The sequence below is a fragment of the Herpailurus yagouaroundi genome, unplaced genomic scaffold (genome assembly GCF_014898765.1).
Source record: "Herpailurus yagouaroundi ecotype Mexico unplaced genomic scaffold, PumYag 188, whole genome shotgun sequence".
NCBI classification, from domain to species: domain Eukaryota; kingdom Metazoa; phylum Chordata; class Mammalia; order Carnivora; family Felidae; genus Herpailurus; species Herpailurus yagouaroundi.
In genome coordinates, this window is record NW_024412419.1 from 22,296,203 (window position 1) to 22,314,252 (window position 18,050).

Sequence of the window (18,050 nt, forward strand, 5' to 3'; positions counted from 1 at the left end):
ATTTGAGGGGGAAAACAAAGAACAATTTAGGAGCAGGAAGTAGAATGTTCATGGCACCTGGATGGCTCAATTGGTTGAGCATCTGAGTCTTGATTTTGGTCCAGGTCATGATTTAAGGGTCATGGGGTCGAGCCCCATGTCAGGCTCCATGCTGGCCATGGAGCCTGCTTAAGATTCTCTTTCTCCCTCTCCCTCTGCTCTTCTCCCCTGTGCATACTCTCTCTCAAAGGAAAAAAAAAAAGTTCTGCCTCCTTTACTGAATCACAATAAGATGTTTTTTTTTATTTTTTAACATTTATTCATTTTTTGAAAGACAGAAAGAGACAGAGCACGAGCAGGGGAGGGGCAGAGAGAGGGAGACAAAGAATCCGAAGCAGGCTCCAGGCTCTGAGCTGTCAGCACAGAGTCTGGGAAAACACTTTCTTGAACCTGCTGTTTGCCCCTCCTTTCCACCCACCACAGAACGTTGGGTGCTGTAGGGTTCTGTACCTGTAATGAGGCAGGGTAGTGCCCGAACTCCAGTGCTCGCTGCCACCAGGGAAGCCTCATAGGCACCGCGCTCATCTCGAGGCAGAACCTGCTCCAGCCGCTGGTCCATTGAGACTGTGAGTACCCAGTCTCGAACCTCTTCTCTCTGAGCCTCCTGGGAAGGACAGGGAGCAGCAGCCTCCTCAGCACCAGGTTCCACAGCAGGCAAGTGGAAGGCGGCAAGTTTTACTAAGCTGCTGTCCTGTGCATCATGTTTTACCCATACATGATCCTCCTTGGATGGCGTTCATGATCACCACCTTAGTTTTTTTTCTCTGCTTCTACTTTCGTTGGAGGAACAGTGAGGGCAGAAGCCCTTCCAAAGATGTTGCTAACTCATGGCCATTATAAAGGTTAGGAGGGCCAATATAAAGTGTCCTCCATTCACAACGTCCTAATACCAGTGAGGCCTCCCATTCTCCAATCTTGTGCCCTTACCGGTACGTGCTGCTTGGCTGGGAGTGGCACCTCAAAGGGAATGTCTGTATCCTGAAAGTCACAGTGGTCAAGGGCATCCAGAGTCCCTTCTTCGATTGCCTGTGGAAGAGTGGGCAGCCATGAGATAGACACAACTTGTGACAGGCAAAACTTCCCACCCTCTGGGCACAACTTTATGCTCACATCGGTCAGATCCAGAAAGCGGTTGAGGAAGATGAATGCCATGTTCTCCCAGCCAACTGCCTGCAACAGAGGAAAGTTGCAGGTGGGAGCCAGCAGCTGGGCTTGGATGCTGCTTTTCCAGGATGCAGGGGGAGGAATTCGGGAAGTCACAGGAAAGCGATATCCTCCATAACATCAGCCCCACCCTCAGCTTTGCTCTACCAGAGCACACGGGATAGTCTACCTTCCTTCCTTTTGATTTCCTTAATTCCTCAGCCACACCCTCCCTTGTCCCAGCTCACCTTGGTAGCAATGCCAGCTTCATAGAAGGCCTTGTCTGCAGGTAGTAACTGGGTGTGGCGTAAGAGTGAAACAGAAAGCTGGGCAGCCACAGTTTCCTACAGAGTAAAGTCAAAGCATTATGATCCTGGTATGGAAGGGACTGAGCTACCAGGCCAGTGATCTTATAACTAAGGCAGAACCAGAACCAGAAAACCAACAATCCGTATTAAGTTGGTCTGGATCTCAAGTGGTTCTGGGTCTTAGTTTTTTTTCATATGCACAAGAGAACTGGGCCTAGATTATTTCTATTATTCAAGTACACACAATAAATATACAATATACTATCATGAGTAGGCCAAAGGTATGTGTATATTGTAAGAGATCAACACAGAAGTTGTGGGATTTGAATGTTTAAGCATAATGAAGGTGGAACTGTGTGGGTAGAGAGCCCTGAGAAGGTCAAAGGAGGAGTCAGGAAGAAAACCATCTCAGCAAGGGTTAAAGATTTCTTTAAACAAGAGAAAGTAGGAAAGAAGTGGATCAAGCTTGAGAATCCAGAATTTGAATTCATTCAACTTCATACATCTAAAGATGTGTCCATAAGACTGGGCGCTACCCCCATCTCACCAGCTGTTTGACACTCTGGGCTGCCGAACGAGTGGCATAGTAGTGAGCAATCAACAGCATCGTCTCAAACTCCTCATGGGCTGGAGAATTTGCCTCACTAGACTTCACCAGGTTTTCACACTACAGTAGGAAGACAGCACAGCCTGGGTCAGGGATCAGAGGAGTGCCAGAGCCACCTGGACAAAGGTGTAGGCCATTTGAAGGTAAAGGTATATGTTATTTATTTATTTTTTATAAATTTTTTTAACGTTTATTTTTGAGAGAGAAAGCCAGAGTGTGGGCGGGGGAGGGGCAGAGAGAGAGGGAGACACAGTATCTGAAGCAGGCTCCAGGCTCTGAGCTGTCAGCACAGAGCCCGACGCAGGGCTTGAACTCACGGACCGCAAGAACATGATCTGAGCCGAAGTCGGTCGCTTAACCGACTGAGCCACCCAGGCGCCCCTAAAGGTATATGTTATAAAAGACGTGAGGACAGGGACAGGCAGAGTCGTTTTTTCACTCTGTTGTGGACCCGACTTCCTCACCAAGTTGAAGAGCACATCCCGAAGATCAGCCCAGTTGTGATAGGCCTCAGCACTGTTGGTCCCTGGTGAGCTCACCATGTCTGTGAAGATCCTTTTGTAGATGTTGAAATTCTAGAGGTAATGGCGAAAGGAGAGCTGAGTGAGAAGGGATAACTAGAAGAGAAAGTACACATGGGCCCAAAAAGGAAACCAGGCTTTAAGTGTGTGTGGGGGAGCGGGGGTGGAGCTAGGGGACAGTGATGAAGAAAGTGTCGATCATTTTCAGAGAAAAGAAGAAGAAAATGACTTTCTTACCAATTGGTGCTTTGAGTGTGGGCAAACAGGTGAATGTGAATGCAGTCACGGTGTTAATGGGCTGATATTCTAGAGAGCTGGGATGCTCAGACAGGAGAGCAATGTTTAGTCTCTTTAGGAAGTTAATGAGGCCCCAGAGGTGTGTCCAGGATTCATCTCTGAAAGACTGTTCCTGCATTAGCTAATAGTATGAGGATGCTGTTGAATGCTTCCTCAGATGGTAAATCCTGCGAGGCTGTACATTTCAGAAGATGCTGGCGGGAGAAGGGGGGCTGTCTCTGAGCATGATGTTTTCAAGTTTTTTTGTTTGTTTGTTTGTTTTAATGTTTATTTTTGAAAGAGAGACAGCATGCAAGTGGGTTAGGGGCAGAGAGAGAAGGAGACACAGAATCCGAAGCGAGCTCCAGGCTCTGAGCTGTCAGCACAGAACCCGATGTGGGGCTCGAACTCATGAGCTGTGAGATCATGACCTGAGCCAAAGTCGGGGCGCTCAACCCCTCAACAGACTGAGCCACCCAGGTGCCCCAAGGGCATGACGCTCTCTTAAAAGAATCCTTTGAGAAGACCATTCCTAAGGGAATGGGTGGTTCTGAGGAGAAGGTAACAACTTCCTTGAGGAGAACATTCACCCCAAGAAGCAGGCGGGTACCTGTGGGTTAGCAGGGGCTCCGTGCTGCACATACAGGGCCAGTGCCTGGCCATAGTCACCCTCTCGGATCAGGTGAGTCGCATACAAAGCCACATACTTGTGCAGAATCTTGTAGTTCTGTCCCGGGGATGGAGGAAAAGCATGGGGAAGTTGGGATCAGTAAGAGCAGGCAGTGAGGGTGGGGTGGTGACTTGAGGCCATGGATTTGTTTAGGAGGCCAAGGCATATGCAAGCCAGGCCCAGCTAGGCCTCTGACCCCAGTATCAAGAGTGTGGAAGACTGACTCTCTGATGCTGGTTAGGGATCTCTGGGGTTGGGCTTTGGAGGAATTAAGAGAGAGACAGCTCTGGGCAAGTGGAGCCAAGGGAAATGTCTAGAAGGGCTGGGGATGGGAGAAAGAGCAGTACCTGCTTGGTGGCCGTTTCAATGCACTTGTCCCATTGGCCCTGCTCCACATACAGGTCCAAAGCAGCTACCACATCCACACCCACCAGCTAGGGATCAGCGGAAAAGACAGAGTTAAGAGGCCAGATGACATGAGCGGGGAAAGGAGGGAGAGAATCTCTTGAGTCTCCATGCATTCTCCCTCTTGCTAACTCTCTGCCAGTCTCACCGAGTCCACTTTGCCCTGGTTCTTGAGGAACTCTTTATAATGCTCGTCCACATAGTCTTCGTACCTGTGAAGATGTGCAGAGATCTAGCACTGCATGGTCCCGGGATGCACACCCTTCCCATGAGAACTTCCTCTCTTTACAAAAGGAAGTAAAAGAATTTCCCAGTAGAAGGGGTCAGAAGCTTACCGGGGATCTAACTCCTTGGCCACACGCTTGGCCTTGTTCCACTCCTCACCCTCAATGAAAGCATCGATCGCTTCCTTGACTAAGTCCAAGTTCAGATAGAGCTCTGCAGCCTGCACAGTGGGGAAAATGAAGCTCAGAGACCAGCTTTCTCCTCTGTTTCTGCAGAACTGCATGGGACACTGCCAGGAGCCCACCTCACACACCCTCCTGGGTGTAGCTGGTACTGTTCCACCCCTCTCTGTGGAATCTACTTCTTCAGTCCCAGCATTCTACTTACTGCACTGTACTTTCTGATTCCAGTCAGCTGGGGTCCCACAGCCCGAACTACTTCCAGACTGCGCTGAGGAGGCAGAAACTTGATGGCGAGTTCAGCTGCCTGAGCGGTTGAACGGAAGATGACAATGGGTAGGAGAGACAAATACTGCTGGGCGCCCTCAGCCTGATCTGTTTTTACCTTCCAGTTGTCGAAGGTCTCTCTAGCACTCGCCTTCACCTTCTACCCTCCTGGGCAAAGCCTGTCTCACGGTCCATCAGAGCCTTTAAATGACCATCAGTGGACCTATTTGTTCCTCTCAGCTCCTGCTCTGTCACATACTCCCTTTGATGTCTGAGGTCACTGCATTTGGTCCTGCCATGTCTGACAAACTGGTTTCTCGAGTTTTGTCACAAACAGAATCTTGGTGGTGCAGGTATAACGAAAGAAGGAATTCTGCAACTGTTTGTGCTGGGCTTTTCTAAGACTCCGTTTCTTCACCCATAAGAGTGATGGTTGGTCCAGATTGGTATTGTCCAGAACAGAAGCCACTAGTCACATGTGGCTAGTCCCAACTTAGATGTGCTGTCAGCTTAAATACACACTGGGTTTCAAAGACTTAGTATGAAAGAAGGAATGTAAAATATCTCAATAAATTGAGATAAATAAATATCAATAATATAAGCAATCAATAAAATATTGAGTTGAAATGAGTTTAATGTTGAAATGAGTTTAGATATATTTGGTTAGGTAAAATATAATTATTTTCTTGTATTTCTTTTTACTTGAGTATGGCTACTAGGAAATTTTTTTTTTTTTAAACTTTATTCACTTTTGAGAGACAGAGTGAGCATGAGCGGGGGAGGGGCAGAGAGAGAGGGGGACACAGAATCCAAAGCAGGCTACAGGCTCTGAGCATTTGGAACAGAGCCTGACGCAGGGCTTGAACCCACAAACCATGAGATCATGACCTGGGCCGAAGTCAGATGCTCAACCGACTGAGCCACCCAGGCGCCCCGGCTACTAGGAAATTTTAAATTTACATGTGTGATTTACCTTTGTGACTTGCATTTTATTTCTATTGGACAGTGATGCTCTAGATGATTGTGGAGACACCTTCCAACCCTAAAACTCAGTAATTCTACAAATCCGAGCGTTCTATACGTTTACTCTATTTCCACTGTGATGCTGACGTCCTCACCAGATTTTAATTTCCATGTACATAGTCCAGTTTTAGGTACAGTCTATGCTAATCCTCCTGGTCTTTCCCCCACCTATATATGCCTCACTTCACCTGCCAAACCCTTCAAAACTTAAAAGTGCCCCATCCAGGAAGCTAATTTGCAGAAGGTATAGCCATGCACAGATGCCAATAAACAATGCTCCAGGGTAAAATATAGCAGATGCTTAATAAACACTTGCTGGTTAAATCTGCTAAATTTTGCATAACCAACCATCAGTCCTTTCTACTCCCCCCGCCTCCCCCCGCCAACGTCTAGGGGCTATTCAATTACAAGTCCTCAGAAACCAGAGGGAAATTCTGCAGGAGAATCATCACACCAATTTTATTTAGGAAGCTGAATCAATCTCACCCCATTCACAACTCTGAATCTACGATGCATCATTTAAAACTTCACACGTACCCCAATTTCTAAGATATTAAAATGCAATTATATATGTTTTAGAGTTGATGAAACATACTGGTTTGACTTAATCTGCTAGATGCTTCTCTTCAGGAGCTCCTGGGTAGAGGAGGAGCCTCTGCTTTCTTCATGGCCTCCATCCTCCCTCACAGAGCCTACCTGACCCCTCCCAGCCCAGAGGTCCCATCCTTCTCTGAACCCCAACTTGGATCGCACCCTTTAAGTCTTCACTGAGATACACAATTGAGCCGCGTTAGTCTGATTTCCCCAATTTCTGGCCATTAGGGTTCTGCCTTAGAACCCCCCCTTTTACAGCTTTCATTGCTCTAGCATCTCATAAGCACTCAGTAGATCTCTGCTGCTTGAGTAAAAACGAAAGACACAGAAGGAGAAAGAGGAATGTCCGAGGGGGAATGCTGAGTGTGAGGGCGGCCCGGGAAACGGAAGGCCAGGAAGGGTGTAGTAGGTCTTACCTTCATCCAGCACTTTTCCATCAGGCTGCTGCTTCCTGAGTCCCGCACCTTGAGGTAGCAGTCGACGGCACGGCTATACTCTCCAGCCTGTTCCCACTGTCGAGCTTGTTCCACTAGCCCCTCCATACCCCTGATGAGATGAGAATACACATGACCAGGAACAGGACAGGCAGTGTGGCCTATCCTGTGCATACTGTGTGACCCACCCTGCCAACACTTGCTGCCTCCCGCCTTCATACCTGGCCCCCTTCTTGGTAGCTTCCCGCTCATACTCTTCCTGCAGAGCCTCCAGCTGGCCCGGCACATAATCCTTGCAGATCCGCAGGGCATCGCTCCATAATCCAGCCTCCTGCTCAGATTTCCAGGTATCAGGGAAGCAGAGGCAGGCATGACAGCTTCCCACTGCCACACAGGTGCTATGGGCCACTGATCCCTGGGTCCTTGGACCTCTCTTCTCCTTCTTGTCTCCTTCTTCCTCCCCAGTGCTAACTTCCTGGATCTCTCCTAGTAGCAGGGATCGGTGTAGTACTCTCTGGGTTCTCATACCCTCTCCCCTTCCCTCATGGCTCTGAATCCAGTGCCCCACCTTATAAAAATTGAGGGCCAGGCCCGGTCTCTGGGCCCGAAGCAGCAGCCCTTCTGCTTTCTGAAAGTCCTTCTCCTCCAAGGCCCCCCGGGCCTGCCCCACGAGCACCTCGGCGACGCTGTCTGGATCGTGGGCCTCGGCCACACGCTGTGCTGCCTCCCAATCCTGGTTATGGACAAACCTGCTCCCCAATGAGGACACAGGAGAGGCTAAGTGTAGGACTGAGGCCTCAACAGTGGGAGGCAAACAGCCATGTCACTGAGGGGAGGATAGAAGATTTATCGGTATGCAGTTCAGAGGAAGGTGAAGGGGACCATGCAAGGTCCTGGGACTGCGCCTGGGAGGTCAGGATTAAAGAATTTATGGGGTAACTCACATGAGAACTGCTTCCTTGGGTTTACCAGCCCTGATGAATTCAGCTTCAGCCTCTTCAAATTTACCCTGTAGGGACAGAAGGGCAGCTGTACATGGTGAGAAGCAGATTGCCATCATAGGCAGCCACGAGAGGGGAGGAGGTCAGGGTCAAAAGCAATGGAGAGGGATCACATCCATACCTCATCCTCCAGGTACATAGCATATCGGAGATGAATCTCAGGGGTTTTGTGCTTGAGGGCCAGCCGAGAGAGTTCAAAAGCAAATTCAAAGGAGCTGAAATGGAAGGTGCAAATAAGGTCTGCCTACTCAGTACTTCATTTTATAAGAGAAGAAGACAAACAGGGCAAGAGAAAACAGAAAGGGCAAGGATGGGGGGAGGAAAAAGGACAAATGAAGAAAGGTAATCCATATGAAGTGATAGAGAAGCACAGAGAAATGTAAAGGAAGCCGTGGATCAGGAGACACTTGGAAAAGCCTGTGTGTCCCGAGACCAGCTGATGTTAGGAGCACGGGACCGGCACGAGGCAGGGGACAGGAGTGAGCTTCACAGCACAACAGCTGCCAGGGTAGCAAGGGCTCCTCGTTCTCCCACCACCTCCTCCCGAGCCACAACTTCATTAGCAGAAAAACAGTCTCTCAAGAATGAGTAAGACGACCCTCAGCAATCTGATTTGATACAGGATTATTACTGGTCTTCCGTAACATTTGCTTAAGAAAAGCGTTTTGCATTTAATAGAATCATACTTCCATTCCTCAAGTAAATTACTGGCTTAGTGCACTTTAGCTTTAAAAGCTGTTCTCTCTGGGGCACCTGGCTGGCTCAGACAGTAGAGTGAGAGACTCTTGATCTCGGGGTTGTGAGACTGAGCCCCATGTTTAGAACAGTTAAACAAATGCTCATCTGGGCCCCCAAGAAATAGGAGCAGAGCTACTAATTCATTCTTGCCTCTCCATCAAGTTCTACCAAGGATCTCTTCGCTCTTGCCTCAGTTTTTAGAAATGCTTCTCAGTTATACAACAACTTTTCTTGTCTATACAGAGGATCTGACTGGAATGGGGCCAGTGGAGAGAAGACTTTGGGCCTCACCAGTTGTCAGCAGCGTGGTCAATAGCAGCTTCCAGGAGTCCCAGCTTATTAAGCAGTCTAACTGCAGACTCTCCTCCCAGGCTCTTTGCCCACAGATAGGCCACGTGTTTGTGGGCATTAGTGCCTCCATGAGCCTTGGCCACCTGTGAAGCAAAGCCACTTGGCAATCCTCCCATGCAGGGACACATGGCTGCTCCCTGCTCACCTCTGACCTGACTTCAGCTTTGACAAGGATCAAGTATTTCTACTAGAACAGCAGGGAGAGGCCTAAGTTTCAGGGTCTATTAACCTGCTTAGGGTCCAAGAATGAGTTTTAGGTAGTCTACAAACCCTTCATATTACATGTGAAATTTTGCCGACAGGTGTGGACATTTTTCAAAGATACCCACTACTAGTTCAGAATTAGTCACCTGAGAGTGGGAAAGAGGGGTGGCCATATCCCCAATGTGAACTGGACTCCTTACCCGGTAGGCCTCCTCCCACAGCCCATTGGAGCGGTACATGTTCACTGTTGCCTTCCACTCCTGAGCCTCGAGGTAGTGATACTCAGCCTCCTGCAGTCGGCCTTCAGCCTCCAGCTCCTGGGGAAAGGTAGGTCAGGATGGAGAGAGGGGGCCATGGAGCCTGTTTGGGGGAGATATGGGCAGAGACAAGAGAAGGGCTCACCTTGCCCAGGTGGAGGTGTGTGTCACTGAGGAGATCTGGGTGGTGCTTCCCTACCAGGCGGATCATATCATCATACAACTTGTGCTTTTTGAACATGGTGATGGCAAGATCAGGCTCTTCCACTGTCACGTAGAGCCTGGGGATGGGAGATACACCTGGGGCCTCCTAGACCCAGATTCCTGCCGCCAGAGTCATTCCTAAGAGACCCTGTCACTGCCTTCTAGGCAGAGGGCACTTATCCTCAGACACCTTCCTCCCTGCAGCCCTGAAGCCTCCTCCCACACACGCTCTGGGGCCGTAGCTCACCTTTCAGCCTCATGGTACTTGCCCTGCTTCTCCATCTCCTGAGCCTGGGTGATGTACAGCACTGACACGTCTTCTGGTCTCATGCACTTCATCGCCAGCTGTGCAGACACACAGAGCCAGAGTAGCCTCTGGTGCCAGTTTCCAAGGGAAGCAGAGGGATATGCAGAGCAGCCCGGGAAGCCGGACTCTGGGGCAACGAGTCTTTTCAGGAACTCTGAACTTTCCCAACAACCACAGGAGTTTGGTTACTGTTGCTTTCCTAGTCATTCCAGGGAACTCCAAGTCCATAAGGAGCAAAGTAAGAACTATATTCTGCTCAGGCAGAAGGGTCAGAGATGCCCTGTGCTGGGGGCATCCATCCCCATTCCCATATTCCCACTGTATCCACCGGGTTCAGGAAACAGATGCGAAACAAAGTCGTATCTGTGACCAGGGCTTGGGGAGTGGTGTTTCAGATGCCCCAGCTCCTGAGCCCGTCATGCCCGCTTCAGAATTACAGGTTTGGGAACAAGGGCTTCTTCATCCTTGCCTTTGCCTGTGGCTAGGGATCAAGGTTCTCCAGACTTCATTCTGGTACTCTTTCTCAGCTTTCAGGGAACCCAGTGAAGGAGGAGGAGATCAGAGACCAAAGAAAGTGGCAACAGACGCTGAGAGGTGGGATTCTCTGATGAACGCTACCCCTCCCTCTACCTTGTGGGCTTGCTCCCAGCGGCCAGCCTGAGTGTACATGTCGATTGCATCTTTTGTCCGGTCTCCTTTGATGTAGAGCTCCTCGGCAATCTGTGGTTGAGAGAGGTAGACACAAAAGGCCAAGAGCAACAGAGTTAAAGCAGCCTGCGAGGGAAGGAAAGAACAAGCCTCAGCTGGGATGGAGGAGAGCTGGGGATACTACTATTGTATAATAACAGAGAAGAAAAGATGACAATGGGGGTCTCACACCTTCTACTGTTTTGAAAAAAAAAAAAAAACAAGACTAGCCCAAACCAGAATGGGGAAGATGGGAGCTTAAAAGGGCTGTCGGTTAAGCATCCAACTCTTGATTTCAGCTCTGGTCATGATCTCATGGTTCGTGAGATGAGCCCCGCATCCGGCTCTGTGCTCCCAGCACGGAACCTGCTTGGAATTCTCTCTCTTCTCTTTCTGCCCCTCCCCTGCTCTCTGTCTCTCAAAATAAATGAATAAACATTAAAAAAAATAAATAAAAGGGTCTCCCATTTCTGCAATGTAAGGCAATTCTACACTGTAACTATGATGGAGTTGCCATGAAGAATCACTCATGCTAGCATTGGAAGAGAGCTGGACACTAGCTTTATATATTTGGGAGAGGAGTCTGTGTCATGATGGAATGAAGGAAGGGCAGTAAACTGCTTTCTTCCCACTCAGGTGGCTGATGCGGCTGGGACCCAGGAAGAAGGACATGGTGAGGTAGCCCCCACTTCCTGTTATGGGTTCTCTCTGTTAATCCTGTACTGCGTTGCCTCAGGCTGAAGGAAGGGACTCTTCCTCACCTCATACTCCTGCAGAGATGCATAGTGCTGGGCCACACGGGGATAGTATTTGGACGCAGTGTTCTGGTCCTGTAGATCTAATATATAAATTGCCTTCTTCCACTGGCGGGCACCCAGGGCAGCCTCAATTGCTTTAATGGAGCACCTGGCATAGTTGGGAAAGGCACACGTATGTATGAGAAAAGAGGAAGACAGATGGAGGTAGGGAGACACCTCAAGCATACTCCAACCTACACTTTGTGATCTCTCTTCTTCTAGGCCCGGGTGCCCTTACTTGCCCCATCACCTTGCACCCCTTTACCTGGCTTCAATGTAGTGATTAATGGCTGCATCAAGCTGCTTCTGCTGCACCAAGTGATCCCCCCATGCCTCTTCCAGTCGCACCACTTCCACTGGGAATGCCAATCGAGCCAGCTCCACCGCTGCCAGAGACAGTGTGCTCGGTTAAGACTTCTGGGGATGGGACTCAGGAAAAGAAAGACAGGAAAATGGGGTGTGGAAAACAGGTGAAGTGGAGGAATGGAGAACTGAGCCGGTCAACCTGAACAGATGCACAAAATAGGTGCCAGGGGACTGTCTGAGCAAGTAACACTGAAGACTGGATTGGTGGTGGTAGTACCTTTCATGAATGCATTGCCTTTACAGTAGCACTCCAGGGCCCGCTGTGGATTTCGAATCTTCTCAAAGAGATCACCTGCCTAGTAACACATACCACATTACTACAATGATAGCCCTACCACCCAAAGAATCAAGTATCAGCCCCGAAAGGAGGAGAATCTGCAACCAGTCACAGAGGGCTATGTACTCCAGGACTCCTTGGGTAGGAGGGGGCACTGGGCCCTGGAGATAAGGGACAGGAATGGGAAGCCAGCCATACCCTTTCATACAGTTCCCCCTTGATAAGGGCTGCAGTGATATGTTCTACCAGCTCCGTGTTGGCTAACAGTTCCTCCCGGGTCAGCACCAGTCGAGCAGCTTTGGCAGGGAGCCCAGCTTTGAGGTAGAGGCTGATGGCTGCTAGTCCATCCCCTTGGCTCTCCTGTAGTTCACCTGCTCGCTCCTCTTGCTGAGTGTCCATCAGCCACTGGTAGTAACCCCGGCGCAGCTTCTCCAGGGCTGGGTGCCCCTGGACATGCAACAGAGAGGCAAGAGGAGTCACATCCCTCCTTCCTGCCCTGCTGCTTCCCATGCTTCTACAATCCCACTGTGACAACGGAAATCCTCCTGGTCACCAATGTCCTAACTTCCAGCCCCAACCTTGTTCCAGTTGCTATAGCCTCCTTGACGAGAGGTTTCTGATATTGGTGGAAGTGAGTTGTGGGCACTGTGGAGAAGACACAGTTGGTAGTACCTTGGCCTGAGCCACTGCGATACACTCATCCCAACGATGTAGCTCCTGGTACATGTCCATGGCCTCCTCAACGGCATTCTAGGGGAACCCGGGCAGAGCAAAGAGGGGCACCAGGAAGACATGAGGATCAGAAATCACAGGCTCTCCTTAGCCTCGCTAAGATGCCAGCCCATGTGGATTAAAAGCCTCATCCTCTACTTATGCACAAGCGGAGGTGGGTTTATTATGAAATTAAGAGACGCTTAACGCCTCAGGGCACCTTAGTTGCAGAGCCCCCATTCCCAGGTATTTTTTCTTAAAGAGGGTTTCTCAAATTGTGTAAGCTTCAGGCCCCACAAACCTGGATCTACCTCTGTGCGCTAGAATTGCCAGGACAGGCTCTGGAGTATAGGGGGAGATGGCAGACAGTCGATGAAAGAAAAACGTAACTGTAAGGACTAACGCAGAGGGGTAAGTAAGCATTTAACCGTACAAACCTGTCTAAGTGCTCTCCCCCAGTGCTCTTCCCTCAGTTTGTTTTGCTTCCCCCCCGACCCTGGTCCCCTCTTCAATCTGGTCCCCCTTCTCCCCATCACCTGTTCCAAGAAGATCATTTCAGCCAGCTTGTAGTTCTTTTCCAGCATGGCTAGGCGTGCTCGGACCTGGTAGAAGTCTGTTCCTTCTCCACCCTATGGGGAGGAAGAAGGTTCTGGTTATTCTGCTGCTGCAGAAGCCATTCTGTCTGCGTGAGCCTAGACAGGAAGGCTAGAGAGATGAGGAAGCTGAAAGATTTAGAAGCTGAAAAACTTCATGGGGCTTAGTGGAAGAGGTCTGGCAAGCAATTCCAGAGTGGTCCGACTCGAGGGTGGAGGTGGCATGGCCGGCCAGAACAGAGGAAAAGAGCCATGGCTGGAAAGCTAGGGATCAGGGTGCTGAGCATGAAGAGAAATCTCAGCTTGAGAGACTGAATGATTCAGGAGGATAATACTTGCATATTCCCGAGACACTTGATCTGCAATCTCATTGGTCTTGTGCAGGAATCGAGCTTTTGCTACATGGCCCAAAGCAGAAAAGCACCTGTAGTATGGAAGCAATAATGGTAATAAGCAGTATTAGTACAGAATCATCATGAATTCACTGGCTCAGCAGATATATACTGAACATTGATTATGTGCCAGACACTATTTTTGCCACTTGAGACACAAGAGGGTAAGATAGATGAGGGCCTTACTCTCAGGGAATTTAGTTTCTAGTGGAAACAAATAATTAGCAAACAAACAAAGGTATTTCAAAGAATGAAAAGGAAAATAAAGTAGTGTGATATCACATATAGACAGTTAAGCTGGTAGTCGGAGAAGGCCTGGGGAGCCGACATTTGAGCTGAGACCTACTATAAGAAAAAGTCAGTCACGGTGAGATGGGGAAAAACTATTCCAGGCAGAGGGAACAGTGAGTGTAAAGGTGCGATGGCCGGAGTGAGTTTGGTGTGCTCAACGGGCGGCTGGAGACTAATGAGCAAATAGGTACCTGGTATAAGAAGGAAGCAGAAGCCATATACTGTTGGGCCTTAGGACACGGCAAAGAGTATGGGTCTTATACTAAGTACAACTGGAAGGTTCTGAGCAAAAAAAAAAAAAAAAAAGACATAATCTAATTTGTGGTTTAAAAAGTCACCTGAGCTCTCATGGGATGATGAACGGATGGTAGGGGTGTAAGAACAGTATCAGTGACACTAATTAAGAGGCGTCTGTGACACTGCAGGTAGGAGAGGTATGGTCTGTTCTAGGGTGGAGACAGTAGAGCTGGACAGTGAGAGATCCAGGGTATGTTCTGAAGATGCTGGGTCAGAGCCCCTGGGACTAGCTGGCAGCCTAGCTGGGAAAGAAGGGATACAGGACTCCCACACAAAATGGCAGCAACAGACATTTACTGTGCACTTTGCACAGATTCTCTTACTTTCTTCACTGCCACCATGGTTTTCTTTACCACTCAATGAGGTAAATTCTATTATTACTCCCATTTTACATACAGGAAATTGAGAAACCAAGGCTTGGAAAGGATAACTGAACTGCAGGTTATACAAGCTGGTAAATGGAGACAAGACAACTCGAAGTCTGGAGACCCAAGTCTGTCCTACTAACTACACTCCTAATCCATGTTTGTAAATACACAGTGATGCATGGATTGGAGGATATGGGTGTTAAAACTCTGAAAGGGCACCTAGTTACAAGAAGGGGGAGCAAAAGCAGTAAAAGACATACTCTTAGAACCCAGGACAGAAGAATGTTTGGAGTAACTACATGCAAGGGTTCTAGGATGACACTGTTGGCACGGGATGGAAGTGGTGTCTTGGCGCTTGGAGGAGCGGCCCACAGGCAAAATGCCCACTGGCCATCCTTCCTAGTTGCCCAGCACCTCAGTTCTGGTCTACCTCACCTCTCAGCAATGTGGAGCTGCCTTGCCTCTAGTGCCAGTTTGCTCAAGGTTTTCCACATTGCCTCTGTTTCTGGGGTCATTTCCAGAGTCTCCAAGAAGGCTGTTGCCCTGAAGAGAGAAGGAAGCAAAGCAACAGTCCAGGGTCAGCAAGACACAGAAGAAGGCTGGTGAGGGGGCAGAGGGAAAGGGGTAGGGAGGGTCAGGCAATTGTTTGCCCTTTTTGTCTAATCTCCTCCCACCAGGTTCTTTTTAGATGTGGCCGGTTTTACCACCCATTCCAAGTCCTCCTGCCTCAGAACCAGATTCTCCCACCACCTGGCAGGTTATTAGCCCAGACCCTCACCGGGTGTAGTTGCCGTCATCAATGGCTGTTCCAAACTCGATAAGGCCCTCATCCAGTGTGTAGGCGACTGTAGTCACACCTTCAGTCACTATCACCTCGGTCTTCCCCCCGCCTCGCTCCAGGCCTATGACCTCACCCTGTAAAATTTCAACGTTCCCCCCCACCCAATTCCAGGTTGGTGTTTCCACCGCCTCCACTGCAGAACAGACCCACCCTAACCCAACCCCCCTGCTCACACGTCGAGGGAATTACAGTGGCCCTTGTTTGCCTAACATTTAGTTTCTTTAAAGCAGGTAAAAATTCCTGATCTATGGTAATATCCTTGGGTTAAAGTACACTCATAGCTGTGCCAGCACTAATGCCTGGAGGTAAACTGACAAAATGTGCATCCCCTTCTGCTTCTAGCTTGAATCCTCTTGTTAAAATACAACTTCAACCTGGGACATACTTTATAATGCATTAGTTGCTGAGTTCATCTGAAGAAATCACTAGGCATGCTTCCTACCCCATCTCCTACTGGAAGGAAGGAGGGAAAGAAGGAAGGGAACAGGGGAGAAAACAGAGGGAAGGGAAGGAGCAAAGGGAAGAACAGAAAGAAAAGAAGAAAAGAAAAGAAATAAAGAAAGAGATCAGTGTGCTAAAACCTGAGCAGGAAAAAACAGAAGCTGAGCAAGTAAAAGGGTACAGCTGCCCTGAAGGCACACACTTATGGAGAGAATAAATCATGGGTCCTCCAGCAGGATAGGGAGGCTGAATCTGAGACTCCCTCATGAATACTGGGAGCCTCTCTTCAATAAAGGGAACAAAAGTTATTAATATGCCTGATTCTTGCAGAAGCAAACAAATCATCTCTGCAGGAAAACAAATCCATTTTAGGCCCTTAAGATTCTAAAAGTTTATATCCAACATAACATGAGCTCAATAAAAAAAAGTACCAAAATACAAGTTAGCCACTATAAAGGAGGAAATAGTAACTACAGCAGTTTTGGACCTCCAAGGATTTCTGACATTAAAAATAATAGTCATGATGGGGTGCCTGGGTGGCTCAGTCAGTTAAGCATCCAACTTCGGCTCAGGTCATGATCTTGTGGTTTGTGGGTTCAAGCCTTGAATCAGGCTCTGCACTGACGGCATGGAGCTTGCTTGGGATTCTCTCTGTCCCTCTCTCTCTCTCTGCCCCTCCCCAACTCGTGTGCATGCATGCTCGCTCTCTCTCAAAATAAATAAAAACTTAAAAACTTGAAAAAAGATAGTTACGGGAAAAAGTTACGGAATATAAAATACGTGTAAAACGTTTAAAGACCTAAAAAATGAAATAAGCTAAGCAATAAATAAGAGATTATCAAAAATGGCCATGTTGGGCTCACTTTGGTAGCGTATATACTAAAAAAAAAATGGCCAGGCAGCCTGGAGAAAGAAACAGATAAAACCTTACGAAAAACTTAATATTTGAAGTAAAAAAACTCAATGGGTGGTTTAAATAGTAAATTAGACAATGATGAAAGTGAATTACTGAACTTTTTTTTTTTTAAAGTTTATTTATTTGGGGGAGAGAGAGAGTGAGCAGGGGAGGTGCAAAGAGAGAGGGAGAATCCCAAGCTGTCAGCACAGAACCCAACGTGGGACTCAAACCCACAAAACTGTGAGATCATGACTTTAGCTGAAATCAAGAGTTGGATGCTTAACCAACTGAGCCATTCAGGCGCCCCTGAAAGATTTATCTTAAGAAATAATCAGGAATGTAGCCTGGAGTGAGAAAAAGAAAGGGAAATGAAAGAGAGGTTACAGAGGCACAAAGACAGGACACGAAATTGAACATATGCCTAATTAGAGTCCTGAGGGCAAGACTAGATGGAGCAAGAGAAAAAGCAATGTCTGAAGAGATCACGGTTGAGAAACTGCCAAGCTTGATGAAAATACGTGTACTCACAAATATGCCACATACCGCACAAATATATGAAGCAGGCTAAGTAAAAGGAAATAGTGAGACATTGTAATGAAACTTCAGAACACTGATGAAAGAAAAGACTTTAAAAGCAACAAGAGAGAAAAGACAGAAAGGGCTATTAATAAACTTCTCAGAAGAAAGGAAATCAGTCAGTGGGATGGTATTTGCAAAAGGCTAAGAAAAACGAACTGTCAATCGGGAATCGGGTACTAAGTCCGAGTATCTTTCAAGAACAGGCCAAATAAATACATTTTCATATAGGGTTGCCTGGGTGGTTGCCCAGGGAATATATCTGAACCCTGGGTTTCAGATCCAGGGTTGCCTTGGATCAAGCATCCAAGTCTTGATCTCAGGGTCTGAGTTCAAGCCCTGTCTTTGGCTCCATGCTGGGTGTGAAGCCTATTTAAAAAAAAAAAAAAAAAAATTCAGGGATGCCTGGGTGGCTCAGTCGGTTAAGTGACTTCAGCTCAGGTCATGATCTTGCAGTTCGTGAGTTTGAGCCCTGCACCAGGCTCTGCACTGGTGAAGAGTATTCTCTCTCTCTCTCAAAATAAACTTAACAAAAAATTTAGATAATTACATTTCAGTAATTTTCAGAAACTGAGCATTTATCTTAAAAACACTTTCTTTCAGGGGCGCCTGGGTGGCTCAGTCGGTTGAGCGTCCGACTTCAGCTCAGGTCACGATCTCGCGGTCCGTGAGTTCGAGCCCCGCGTCGGGCTCTGGGCTGATGGCTCAGAGCCTGGAGCCTGCTTCCGATTCTGTGTCTCCCTCTCTCTCTGCCCCTCCCCT

At 48.3% G+C, this 18,050-nt stretch overlaps 1 protein-coding gene and 1 long non-coding RNA gene across 4 annotated transcripts in view; one reads left to right on the plus strand and one right to left on the minus strand.

The window, feature by feature from the left end:
• Window positions 1-18,050, minus strand: part of IFT172 (intraflagellar transport 172) — a 34,554-nt gene that overhangs the window by 482 nt on the left and 16,022 nt on the right. For all 3 annotated transcript variants that reach the window (XM_040496336.1, XM_040496337.1, XM_040496338.1), the window contains 30 exons: window positions 15,311-15,447; window positions 14,968-15,075; window positions 13,524-13,608; window positions 13,128-13,220; window positions 12,553-12,630; window positions 12,079-12,327; window positions 11,821-11,899; window positions 11,503-11,623; window positions 11,202-11,346; window positions 10,384-10,473; window positions 9,694-9,791; window positions 9,388-9,523; window positions 9,186-9,302; window positions 8,722-8,864; window positions 7,814-7,907; window positions 7,636-7,700; window positions 7,260-7,440; window positions 6,913-7,022; window positions 6,674-6,803; window positions 4,582-4,680; window positions 4,305-4,414; window positions 4,118-4,181; window positions 3,912-3,998; window positions 3,505-3,621; window positions 2,562-2,672; window positions 2,038-2,157; window positions 1,431-1,526; window positions 1,150-1,209; window positions 967-1,065; window positions 490-643 (listed from right to left, as the gene is read on the minus strand). In XM_040496336.1, coding sequence (XP_040352270.1) covers window positions 490-643; window positions 967-1,065; window positions 1,150-1,209; window positions 1,431-1,526; window positions 2,038-2,157; window positions 2,562-2,672; window positions 3,505-3,621; window positions 3,912-3,998; window positions 4,118-4,181; window positions 4,305-4,414; window positions 4,582-4,680; window positions 6,674-6,803; window positions 6,913-7,022; window positions 7,260-7,440; window positions 7,636-7,700; window positions 7,814-7,907; window positions 8,722-8,864; window positions 9,186-9,302; window positions 9,388-9,523; window positions 9,694-9,791; window positions 10,384-10,473; window positions 11,202-11,346; window positions 11,503-11,623; window positions 11,821-11,899; window positions 12,079-12,327; window positions 12,553-12,630; window positions 13,128-13,220; window positions 13,524-13,608; window positions 14,968-15,075; window positions 15,311-15,447 — 3,376 coding nt within the window. The remainder of the gene's footprint in view (window positions 1-489; window positions 644-966; window positions 1,066-1,149; window positions 1,210-1,430; window positions 1,527-2,037; window positions 2,158-2,561; window positions 2,673-3,504; window positions 3,622-3,911; window positions 3,999-4,117; window positions 4,182-4,304; window positions 4,415-4,581; window positions 4,681-6,673; window positions 6,804-6,912; window positions 7,023-7,259; window positions 7,441-7,635; window positions 7,701-7,813; window positions 7,908-8,721; window positions 8,865-9,185; window positions 9,303-9,387; window positions 9,524-9,693; window positions 9,792-10,383; window positions 10,474-11,201; window positions 11,347-11,502; window positions 11,624-11,820; window positions 11,900-12,078; window positions 12,328-12,552; window positions 12,631-13,127; window positions 13,221-13,523; window positions 13,609-14,967; window positions 15,076-15,310; window positions 15,448-18,050) is intronic.
• Window positions 9,201-10,390, plus strand: LOC121044272 (uncharacterized). The gene is made up of 3 exons (XR_005797222.1): window positions 9,201-9,312; window positions 9,651-9,991; window positions 10,281-10,390. It is a non-coding gene; the product is annotated as an uncharacterized LOC121044272 (long non-coding RNA).